General features: G+C 32.2%; 1 protein-coding gene across 1 annotated transcript; it reads left to right on the forward strand.

Moving 5' to 3' along the window:
* Positions 1–581: 581 nt before the first annotated feature.
* Positions 582–4,276, forward strand: LOC111367651. The gene is made up of 3 exons (XM_022988637.1): positions 582–946; positions 1,266–1,346; positions 3,629–4,276. Exons 1-3 carry the CDS (start codon positions 788–790, stop codon positions 3,968–3,970), a joined length of 582 nt encoding a protein of 193 aa, XP_022844405.1. The 5' UTR covers positions 582–787; the 3' UTR covers positions 3,971–4,276.
* Positions 4,277–13,281: the final 9,005 nt, after the last annotated feature.

The following is a 13,281-nucleotide window of genomic DNA, read 5'->3' on the forward strand; positions in this document are numbered from 1 at the left end:
GCTTTAGGGGTTGTTTGAGCTCTATTATTATTATTTTTTTTGTTCAAAAAATGTATTTTAAAATAGTGTTATGTTGTAGAATGTGTGATTAAAAAGTAAAGAAATATTTTGGATTTACATGTAATATTATTATATTAAAAAAAATATGTGATTAAAATTGGGTCAAATCATAGTTGGAAAATGTATTTCGATTGAAGGATGGGGCTCAAAAAAGGGAATAGTGAATGATATTTGGGGATCCATCTACAAACATCCCTCTTGGTGGGAAGCAAACATTAATTAGGAAAGAATAATACTATTTGTAATCGCTAATTATCGTAATCACCTTACGTGATATACATGTATCAAATAACCACCCGCTATATATATGTCACGTAGTGTTATTATTGCAATGAACAATTACTAAGGGGCGTTTATTTTTCATTTTTATAAAAATAAAAATAAAAAATATTGTCGTTATGGACCGCACACAAGAAATAGAAATTTAAATTTGGTGATTTGATGTGACGATAACAATTATATTTTTCATTTTAATAGGGAAAGAATAAGAAATAAACGGAGGCTAATAGCATGATTCATTTGGGAATTTGTCACGTGGAATTTCAAAAAGCACAAAACTGACCCACTGGGCCACCGAAAGCCTTTGCCACCCGATTTCTCACTTTCCATTTCCTTCCGTAACGCAATGTCCCAAAAACTCAGAAAAAGCACCGTATTCATCCGATAAATTATTCACGCCAACCAATCTAGGGTTTTGTAGAATAATTCTTGAACTTCATTTTTACGAATGGCAAAGAAGAGGAAATCCGATGCGACGCGTCTAGATGAGGTGGATCGAACCATGTACTCTACCTTCTGCAGCGCTGCCAACTCCCTCTCCCAGCTTTACACCCAGGCCATGCACCACCAGCGCCTCTCCTTTCAGGCCGGTGAACGCCAGGGGCTGGTCAGTAACCTATGATGTTTATTATTTATGACTTAGTTTTATCGACTTTACCTGATGGGATTCCTCCAATTGAGCGCTTGTTACTGGCTATATACGTTGGGTGATTATTTTGATGTTAAATTATGCATCTCTAAGATCTCTTTGAAGAATAGAGTAATTTCAGCACACCTTTTACTCAATTTGGAATGTGAATTAGTATTCAATACTAATCTATGATATTTTGTTCTTTTTTTACGATATCTTTCGCATGTACTGCGTATTAAGACAGATTCTAATTTCCTAAGTTATTTATCGAGGTTTATTTTCTGTTCTATTGCAGGAGAAACTTTATAATTGGATTTCAAGGCAACAAGAAGATGGGGCTAGAGTGACTACCGGAGATATTTGTGCTTATATTCAGGTTCTTATCTTGTTATCATTATTTTAATGATTCATAACCTCAAAACGCATGCCTATACCTCTTTGCAATTTGTCGAGGTCATTATGATATACTTGGTGCATCTTTGCTGATTCTTATGATATATATTGATTATCTTCTGCATATATGCTTTTGTAGCAGCTAATGGGCCTCTGGTTTTTGTATTGACAATGTTGGTTTTGAGTTTGAATGCTATGTGTTGATAAGTGTAGTTTCTTTTCGCTTACCTCCCTAAATTAAGAGTAAAATTACATATCATTTGAATGGCTCTTGCTCATATTTGTTGTGAAAAGTTCTAATAATAAAACTGTAATGAATAATAACAGTTACTAGCCTGAGGTTTTACTGCCATCATAATTGGATCTTTGTTTTTGAACAACTCTGATCCAAGTTTCTGAAGACAGAAACCGTGAATCTTATAACATGAATTAGAGTTTTAGAAATTGTTGTATCCGGTTTCTCTTCTCCCTCCCTCTCCCTGATAGGCGTATCTAGATTCTTTAATGTGCAAGGATTTTTTATGGTATAGAACTAAATTTAGCACTCAAAAGATGGCATATTTCAATTTAATGGATTTCACCGTTCCATTGAGCTAATAACTTCAGGTCACTTATGGCAAAGTATTTCATCTAATATTGAATTAATCTACCAAGTTTACAGGTCCATATAATTTAAGGAGTTGCATGTGGTTATTTTGCCAGGTACTTCCTGGTTGATTTTGCTACCGTATGAACTTTGTCACATGTTGAATAACAAGAATTAGGGCCCATTTGGCATTACTTTTGAAAAGCCAAAAGGAGTTTTTGAAACCCAAAAGTTGCTTTTGTACCCGTTTGGCTAATTTTGTTAAAGTGCTTTTGATAATTAGAAGAGCTTTTAGAAGAAGTTGGTTCAATGTGACTTACTCTAAAAGCACTTCCATAATGAAATTTTTTTTTAAATATTAGTTTTCAAAAAAATAAATATTGTAGCTTCATTTAAGAACTCTTCTACAAGAAGTAAAAGTTATGCCAAATGTGCCCTTAGTTATGATAGTAATTATTTTCATTTGAACTTGATATTGCTTGTCATGTTTGTGGTATGAAAATTTGTTTTGTTATGTACGGTAATTCATCTTCACATTATGAACTGTCTCACCAGCTAGGAAGTTTGTTAGTGTTTGAAAATATGTAAATTATCCTGCTTTGGTAAATTATAAGTTCTCAAATACTCTGCAAAGACGCAAGGGTTCTCCTTGCTTCTGTTCTAACTTTCTTGGGAGTAAAGCATAAGTCGAAAAAAAATAAATTAGTAGGCTCTCTGTCCTATTTGATAGAAGAAATTGATCTTATGGACACTTCATGTCATAGGTAAATGTATTCAAACCATGGAGTTGCTATGAACGTAATGAACTCTGTAAAGAGCTATTCTTATGTTCATTCAGCTCTCCTCTCTCTGTCCAATTGTGGAATTGCTCGATAGCATCACTATATAGACATCCACTATATTTTCATCTTTATGCATGTATGAATTAAATTCCGCCTTTCTAATAAGAATTTTTATTGTCGCAAAATAGCCATGTTGAATTGTTTAATTCCTGTTCTATTTTCCTAGCTCAATATTAGTCAAATCTCAAATAACATGCTTTGCCTTTTTTCTGGTGTATGCTTACTTCTCTGGGAATATTGATTGAAAAAGTGGCCCTGATTTCCTGCATGTTGCAATGTCCAAGGCACGTTTACTTGCCGTGTTTCTGGAAATGTTTCTAAAATTAGTTACTTCATAGTGCCAAAGCACAACATTTTTCTGATGATGTGAATATTTTTTAATCAATAATTAAGTGAAGCCATATCTAACAGTTAAAACCTTTCTAATAAAGGGAAAAACTAGTGTTTTTCTCATCTGGCTGATGGAGCCACGTCATAAACGGACTTTCAGCATTCTAGAAAAGCTTCTGTAAAACATGTTATTTTTCCAGAGAACACACACAAAATTATCCCTTGGGCTGCTCAAATCATATTTGTTTGTCTTTTGCCATGTTTACATTATGTGGTCTGCTAAAATACCTGGCAGAACATGAACATAACCACACTTTATTTACTTTATCTGCATTTGGTTAATGTTTTTATGTGGGATTTTTCTCTCTAAAATCTGTGTGGTGTTAAAAATCATGGTACTGCTATTTTTTGTCGATGGGGTTATGATTGGTACTGTGAATATGTTTGTCAATTCCTTATTCGAATTCATCCTTTTAAATGCTTCTTGGTCTATTTGTGACATTGCAGAATGAGCTCAGTTATGGAATGGAAGAACCCCCGTCCTCCCCAAGATTGCAATTCCAGCAGCAACAACAGTCTCAAACTGCAATGCAGTCTGCTCACACAGGATTTCAAGTATGTCCTAATTCATTTGGTCCTGCAACTGTTGGGCAAGGACTCCGTTCCGGGAACTCTATTTCCTCAAATGCTCTCTCCAGTCCTGTTAATCGGAGCCTCCAGCACCATCACTTGATGCAGGGAGGTTACTATGTAAATACCATTACTCGCAATAACGAGAACAGTATTTATCCAAGCAGGGATCCTAATCCTCCAGGCTCCAATGACACTTCAATGGACATGCAACCATGATTCTTCTAATTAAGATTACAGCGTTGTCAGGAATCTGAGTCTGTCATTGCTAATGCAAAAGATAAGTAGAAAAGTCATTGTAACAAGATAATAGTTTGAAGGTTCTTGAAATGTAGAGAGCTTTGTTATACTCAGTGAGAGATGCAAGTGAGCTTTAAGATCTCCCTTCTGATATATTATATGGTTAAAGGACAGTTTAGCTTAATGTATTGGTGCATATTGTTTGTGGTTTCTTTATGTCGATATTCATCTAGAGTTACCCTTTATTTTCTTGTGCTCGATTCGATATCAAAGATATTTTGTTTACAGACCATTGTTTTAATTATTCTTCTGGTGGGGGCCTTGTGTTGTTGAGATTGGAGTTGGTGGTTTCCAATTGCATTTGGCCTCTTGATTATAATGACAACTACAATAATTGAAACGTAGACGGACCCAGCAACCATGATTTTAAGCTCTTATTTGAAAATTCTTTTTCTTACGTACTCATTTTTAATCACGAGTTGATACAATAAAATATTTTAGATGTAAACTCAAAATTTTTACTAATTACCATTCAAAATATGATTTTTCTCATTTAGCTCTGTTTGTTGTCCATTTTTTGAAAAGTTAAAGAGTTTTGAATAGTATTTTTTGGAGAATGTTTGGTTAAAATGTAAAGAAATTTTATTGATTTGTGTGTAAAATATTTTATTGTGTGAACGTATGGTGAAAATCATACTGTAGCAAATAATTTAAAATCTTAAAGGGTGCCAAACAGACACTTAGGGTTCGTTTGATTGTAAAGATGGAATTTGAGTGGAATGAAAATGAATTTCAGGAAAATGAATTGTCTAAAAATTGTTTTCCTGAGAATTGTAAATTATTGTGTTTGATTAGTATAATTTTTCACGTGAAAAATGTTGAAACGAAAGTGTTTTTTTATGTTCATTTGACTTTGTTTTACATAAAAATTGTCAGTTAAAGGGATAGACTTTACTGATATTGGGAATGAAATTTGTTTCCATTGTAAAAAAAAAAAAAAAAAATTCAAGAAAATCATCTATCTTTTGGTGTTCGTTTGGCTTTGTTTTACATGAAAATTGTCAACTAAAGGGAAATATTTTTTTACAATAATTCTTATAATTTGTTTCCATTGCCAAAAAAAAAAAAAAAAGAATCGAAAAAAAAAATTGCTATAGTAATCGGGAATTCTTGACGTGACAAGAAAGTGAGAATTTCAATTCTAAGAAAAATTTTGGACAACCAAATTCAAATTCCATTTTTCATGAAAAAGTGGAACAATTAAACATAGCCTTATTGGTTGCAAATGGGGCTAAACTTGATCACCAAAGTGGACTTCAATTCTTTCTTGAAACACAAGTTGTCAGTGCTCCCGGTTGGCATTGTATTTGTTAAAGATATTCTTAACTTGGTAAAGAAGAAAGTATTATAAATGACCCTTTGAACTTTGAAGGGAAAGAAGATTAAAAAAGATTTGAGAGAGAATAGTTTGTGGTTCAAGGGAAGGGGAGGTCAGGTATCCATTCTGTTCCATTTTTTAAGGCTTAGCGTTCAATAGAGCATCTTCAAGACATCATCTAAAAATAAAAACAACTTATATTTTATTAATTTAATTTTTAAAAATAAGTTCAAGAAACTCTTTATTTTAACTCTTTGAGAATAGAGCATCTCTAAAATATTCTCTAATTACAAAATGCTCTTTATTTCACAGAATTGATGCTTAAAAATTAACTCCAAGAGACTTTTACTTAATTTTTTGAAATACAAGAGTGACATCTATTCTATATTTTACAATAATTGTATTTAACAACTTGTAGAATTTAATAATCTACTTGAATTCTTCAATTCATGTTTAAAGTACTTGATCATTCAAATATAAAAATTTATGATAAATAATAAATTAGGAAAAATCAATAAATATTTTTTGAACAAAGTAAAATGAAGAGTTAAAATATAAATAAATAATCTACTAAAATCGTGCTCATTTTATATTAATTGAATTAATAAGTTAAGTTTCTCAAATTATACAAATATGGTTTGAATTGATTGATAATTAAATCTAAAAAAGGTTAATTAGCATAGAATATTCATACATTTCAATTTTATTATGCAAAACGTCGTTCTCTTTCATTTTTTGGTATTTTCACCATTATTTTTACATTTTATTGCGGAAATCATCATTTTTATTCAAATTCCCAATAAAAAATGTAAAATGATAAATAAACCTTCTTATTTAAATAATATAAAAAAGAAAAGAAAATTAAATTAAAGAACAAATTGCAATCACGCTCTCAAACTTTTTTAAAAAGTGCAAATCAGTTCAAATAAATTATTAAAAGAGTAATTAATACAAAACATCACTAACTAATTATGCAAAACGTTTCCACATTTCATTTTTTGACATTTTTACCCACATTTTCGTATTTCATTGCGAAAATCATCATTTTCATTCATTTTCTCAATTAAAAACCATAAAATGACAAATATATCATCCTATTTTTTAAAAAAAATAAAGAACAAATTACAATTATATTCCTATATTTTTTAAAAAGTACAAATAAATAATTAAAAACTAAAAATTTAAAAAATAAATTCCTTTTTTAATAATTTGTAAATTTATAAATCTCTTGAAATTTGTAAATTTTGTCTTTAATCATGCGGAAATCAAAGAGAGTATCAACAACATTTGACAAAATCTGTCACTTATTTCTTCTTCAAGACATCCTTAGATTTCAACTCCATCTTTTGTAATTAGTTCCATGGTATTATTTTTATGTTTTTTAATGTCAAGCACTTTATTAACTATTTCATCCATATTTCTTTGTTAATCGAAACACAAAAAGTGAATTGGAAAATGAATTCTTGGTATGTTTGTGCTCAATAATTACAAATATAGAAGTGAAATACTCCAAAACTCAATAAAATTGAAAATAAAAAAGCAAAGCGGGACTTGAGACTAAGGAAAAAGAGGCAGCCACCTTAGGCCGGTAGGCCTGGAAGTTTTTGGGTCCAATTTTGTCTTAGGGAAAATTTCATAAGTGGGAGATTAAGTATGACATATTTCAAAATTAAGAAAATAAGTTTTAAACTTCAAAAATCATATTTTTATTAAAAATTATTTATTATTAAATTAATTAATTGTTTATTTTATAAATTAAATATATTTAAGTCACATATCTATACAATTTGGTCACAAATTAACAATTTAATTAATAACTTATTATTTTTTGGTCACAAATAAAAAAATTTATGTCACAAATTATTTTACGATCACAATTCAAAAAATTTATAAGTCACAGTTTGTTCATCAGTCACAAATAAAAAAAATTAATTAGTCACGAATTAATTTTTAGTCACAACTTATCAAATTATTGGTCACAACTTGCTTTTGGATCACAAATCAAAAAATTTAAGGTGAAATTCTGTTTATGATCACAATTCAAAAATTTTGTAAGTCACGATTTATTTTTCATAGATAAAAAATTTATACATTACAAGTTATTTACAAATCACAGATCACAACTATTATAGGTCACGAATTATTATTTTTTTAGGTCACACACTATTCTTGGTCACAATTTATCTTTTTGGTGGTCACATATTGTTTATTTGTCACGAATTAATCAATTTAATAGTCACAATCAATCAAATAATCTGTGACCACCACCAAACTTCCGCTTATCAAATTAATTGATTCTAAGTCACAAATTGAAAATTATATAAGTCACAAATTATTTGTCAGTCACGAACCAAAAATTTCATAGGTCACAATTCGTTAGTCGGTCACAAAATCAAAATTTTTATTAATCACAACTCATTTGTCGGTCACAAATCAAAAATTTCATAAGTCACAATTAATTGATCAGTCACAAAATAAAATTTTTATTGGTCACAACTCATTTATCGGTCACAAATCAAAAATTTCATAACTCACAATTCATTAATTAGTCACAAAAACAAAATTTTATTGGTCACAATTAATTTTACAATCACAACTTAATAAATTATGGGTTACAATTACATTTTTTAAAGTCACATATTATTTGTTGGACATCGATTAACCAATTTATTGGTCACAAACACCCCATATCCCATCCGACCACCACACCCCGACCACCACCACCACCATCTCACCACCAGACTGCAAAACCACCACCACATCAACGCAAAGTCACCGTCACAGTAGCCACACCGTCACCACACACCAAACTCTGAAAACCAACAACCACCTCCGCCGTCAAAAACCACCACACCGCCGCCACCAAAGACATCCAAATAACTGTAACCAACATTTGTGACAACCACTTCCACAACAATCATCGACGAACCACCACTGTCACCAATGTCGTCACCAAAACATCCACCGTCTATTGCTACTTGCTAGAACCACAAACCATCCATAAACCACCGCACACTGCTACATCCACCACCGACCAACACCAAAAAAATCATATCCAGACCCTAAATCAGAGCAGCGCACCAATAGCGACAAGCACCACCACGACCCCGACGAACCACCACCCGCACCTCGCCATCTCCGCCACCATCACCACTACTCCAATGAACCACAACCACCACGCACAATCGGCGCCCGTACACAAAACTCACACAAATTAGCACCAATACACCACAAATCCGCCACCTCCACCACTGCGCCAACGACCATCGTCACCACCGCAACCACACCAACCTCCCTAAAACCACCAAAAACATAGAAATCTCGCAACAATCTGTCCGGTCCCCATGCTGCTACCGTGCATAGCAACGCGCCGGTCCGATCTCGCAGAGCCAGAGGCCCTCTTTCAACGAAGCTCCTCCTTCAGCGGCACGACATAGCGACGACGATTTCATAGTAGTGGCGCTCAGATGATTCCCAGCAGCTGTGGCGGTGCCGGTACTGGTAGAGAAGAATAGAGTTCAGAGAGAGACAGTGGAGAGAAGAAAGACAGAGTCAGTGGCTTTTGGGAGGAGAGAGAGTGTGGAGAGAAGAAAGGGAATAAGAATGAAATACGGTGGGAATGAAATCCGGTGGAGATTAATGTGTATATAATTGAGTATATTAGTAAAATATTTATTTTATAAAATATTGATTAAAATAATATTTCTGATTATTGAAATATGAAACTTTGAATCTGATTTTAGAAGGTTGAATAGTTAAAGTATGGTTTTATGTAATTTCCACTTTGTCTAATCATAATTTATTTGAAGTGGAAATTACACCACGCACTACTTTAAAAATTTAGAATTCTAAAATCAGATTTGATGTTTCATTATTCAAAAATCAAATATTTTATTAATTAATATATATATATATATATATAGTGAACCCATCGCCATTCGCTGCTGAAACGATGCTCGAATTCGCCTCCACTATGCGTAGCAACAAGCTCAGAGTATCGCACACAGTGTCGTATGCTCTAGTGGTTTTATGTTTTGTGATGGATTTTTAGTTTGTGGTTGTTTTGTGGTGATTTTGTGATAGTTTTTATAGATGATTTTGTGGTGGTATACATGGTGGTGTGGGTGGTCACGTGGTGCGCAACTTGTGATCCAGTATGGTGGTGTTAGACTGTTGGTTGTAGGAATCGTGGTGGAGGTGGCAGTGGCACTGGTGGTGGATATGGCAGTAGCACTTATTATTGTGGTTTTGGATCCACCATGGTTTTGAAATGATTTTTAGGACGGTTTTTGGGCATGAATTTTGGTTGATTTTTGTTTGTTGGAGGTGGTGATTTTCATGGTGTGGTAATGTCGGGATGGGTTTATTAGCAATGTTGGTGGTGGATCGGGCATTGCTGATAATGTATCTAGAGTTGGTGGAGATAGATTTGGCGATACATCTGGCGATGGTGGTGGTCATGGTCGTGGCTACGATGGTAGTAGTCTAGTCGTGGTTGGGATAGGGTAGGGTGGGTGGTGTGCTGGTGATAGTGGTTAGGGCAAGGACGATTTTGGTGGCGGTGCAACTAGTGACAGTGGTGGTCACAAATGTTGGTGGTGATGGTCACAAATGTTGATGGTGATCACAAATGATCTGGTTGTTGTGATTATTAAATTAATTAATCTGTGAACAATAAACAATGTATGATCAATGAAAAAGATCAATTACGACAAAAAAATAACGTGTGACCTAAAAAAAATTTAATTTATGATCAATAATTTAATAATTTGTGACTGTATAATAAGTTGTGATTTATAATATTTGTAATTTGTAATCGATAAATAAATTATGACATATAAATTTTTTATTTGTGATCGGGGAACAAATTGTGACTTGTAAAATTTTTGAATTGTGAGCATAAAATAATTTTTGACATATAAAAATTCTGATTTGTGATCGAAAAATAATATGTGATTAAATTATATAGATCTGTAACTTAATATATTTAATTAATAAAATATATAATTAATTAATTAAATCATAAATATCTGATTTTTGAAATTTGAAACCTTTCCCTTTAAATTTTAATAACATGTTACTTCTTTAATTTAAGGTGCATTTGGTTTGCGTTTCTATTTTCTGTTTTCAATTTTCAATTTATTTTTTATTTTTTGTTTTGAATGATTATTTTAAGGTTATAGAAAAAATATTTGATTTATTATTCTAAAAAACTGTTTCTCAAAAAAAAAAAAAAAAAAAAAGGTATATATTTTGTCCTTTTAATTTGATTTCATAAACGTTAATTTTTCACGGAGAGAAAAATGCTTATTTTTCTGAAGGGTAGTTAAACTAAGAATGGCAAATTAGCTCGCGAGCTTGAGCCGCCTGTGGCCCGGCTCGTAAAAACCTCGAGGCTCGATTTCACCAATCCTAAGCTTGGACCAAGCCCCCAGTCGAATCATGTGGCTCGTGGTCTAGCTCGAAATTAAAAAATAAATAAATAATAATAGCGGCCTACTGCCTTCATAAAACAGAAAAAAATCAAGCTGGCTCAATAAGACTCGGGCCTCAATTTTTTACCCAAAGAGTCCGACCTAAAAAAGCTCTAGCCGAGCCCGAGCCTAGATTTTTGGCTCGACTCGACTTGACTCGTTAACGCCCCTAAGCTAAATCAATCTTTCGAACGATTTTTTAATTTCAATTTTTGAAGTAAAAACCTTTTCCCTTTTTTCTACACACTTAACCTTGTTAAAATTTAGTTTAATGCATGATCATTTTATAAAGAAAGTTATGAAAAACATTCGAAAAGACAACTCTGCACCTCATGTCTAAATTCGCGCACGAATTAATGATTGGTTCATATTTGAAGAACAAACATCAACGTTTTTATTTGGTTAACCTCCCAAAAAAGAACACTTTAAAGTGTTTAAATAAGAAAAGGCGCGAAACAAAATCTAACCCAACTAAAAGACTCAAAACCGTATACTAACTTGGGCAATGTTGCCTTTAATTAATTAAAAAATGTGTTAAACAAATAAAATAAACAATATAATTTATAATTGTCGACTCCATCAGTTTTGCTTATGAGTTACTTTTAAATGAACAACTTATTTAATTTTCGCTTTAGTGAAAGAGAAAGTTATAAGTAGCATCCCAATGCTGCTTTGGACCCGTTTTGGGGGTGTTTTTGCTTTTATTTATTGTAAAAAAGCTTTTAAAGAAACTTTTTTAGCTTATTCTTAAAACTTTTCCAATTACTTCCAAAAAATTATTCAAGGCTCATTTTTTACGAAGTCTCAAAAGTTACTTTGGACCAATTTAGTCAATTTTATGAAAGTACATTTTCTAAATTAAAATTTTTTTTAGAAGAAATTGATCTAATGTGACTTCCTCTAATAGTCACTTCCAGAATAAGAAGTACTTTTAAAAATTAGATTTCAAATAAAAATTAAGGTAATTTTATCCAAAAACTTTTTTACAAAAAACAAAAGTAAAAGCAAAAAGCTTATCAAATGGATGTTAAACATGTTCAAAAACTACTTCTCAATTTTAAAAACAACATTTGACTTTTCAAAAATCCCGCCCATTGCGTTCTTTGTCATGGTGGCTGATTTGCTTCCTCTTGGCGAAGCAATTGTATTTATTAATTTATATATAACTTATTATTTTGGTCAAATAAATTACATATTTGCAAAGTATGAATATTAGCGAATAAGTAACCTATCTTAAAAACGTATTCATAATGGACATGCTTCGGAATCTAGTTGCCGAACTGTTGAGTTAACTGTCCAGCTATACAAAAAAACACAAAGATTGCCTTGATAAAACAGCTCAACTCATTGATAATGGATAAAATTCTTGGGCTTTTCTTTCTGGCGTGGAGAAAGAGGAGGCAACTTATTTAATTTTCGCTTTAGTGAAAGAGAAAGTTATAAGTAGCATCCCAATGCTGCTTTGGACCCCTTTTGGGGGTGTTTTTGCTTTTATTTATTGTAAAAAAGCTTTTAAAGAAACTTTTTTAGCTTATTCTTAAAACTTTTCCAATTACTTTCAAAAAATTATTCAAGGCTCATTTGACATGACTTTTACAAAGTCTCAAAAGTTACTTTGGACCAATTTAGTCAATTTTATGAAAGTACATTTTCTAAATTAAAATTTTTTTTAGAAGAAATTGATCTAATGTGACTTCCTCTAATAGTCACTTCCAGAATAAGAAGTACTTTTAAAAATTAGATTTCAAATAAAAATTAAGGTAATTTTATCCAAAAACTTTTTTACAAAAAACAAAAGTAAAAGCAAAAAGCTTATCAAATGGATGTTAAACATGTTCAAAAACTACTTCTCAATTTTAAAAACAACATTTGACTTTTCAAAAATCCCGCCCATTGCGTTCTTTGTCATGGTGGCTGATTTGCTTCCTCTTGGCGAAGCAATTGTATTTATTAATTTATATATAACTTATTATTTTGGTCAAATAAATTACATATTTGCAAAGTATGAATATTAGCGAATAAGTAACCTATCTTAAAAACGTATTCATAATGGACATGCTTCGGAATCTAGTTGCCGAACTGTTGAGTTAACTGTCCAGCTATACAAAAAAACACAAAGATTGCCTTGATAAAACAGCTCAACTCATTGATAATGGATAAAATTCTTGGGCTTTTCTTTCTGGCGTGGAGAAAGAGGAGCCACCCTTACGTACAGCACAATGCCGGCCAAGGGACAGTTACACCACCTTTTGTCTTTGTGAACAGTGTTACTTCTCATCAAAATGCCAAACCCTCAATTCCTACCACCTTATGCATGGTGTAAGGAAACCATACCCAGTCACTTTCATCACCTAGATTCCTTGCAAAAGTCAAGAATATTCGTAAATTCGCCTCCGTAAAGGATGGGTTGTATTCAGGCTAAAGGGACCACGCACAGC

Source organism: Olea europaea, chromosome 18 (assembly GCF_002742605.1).
Source record: "Olea europaea var. sylvestris chromosome 18, O_europaea_v1, whole genome shotgun sequence".
In the NCBI taxonomy this organism is placed as follows: domain Eukaryota; kingdom Viridiplantae; phylum Streptophyta; class Magnoliopsida; order Lamiales; family Oleaceae; genus Olea; species Olea europaea.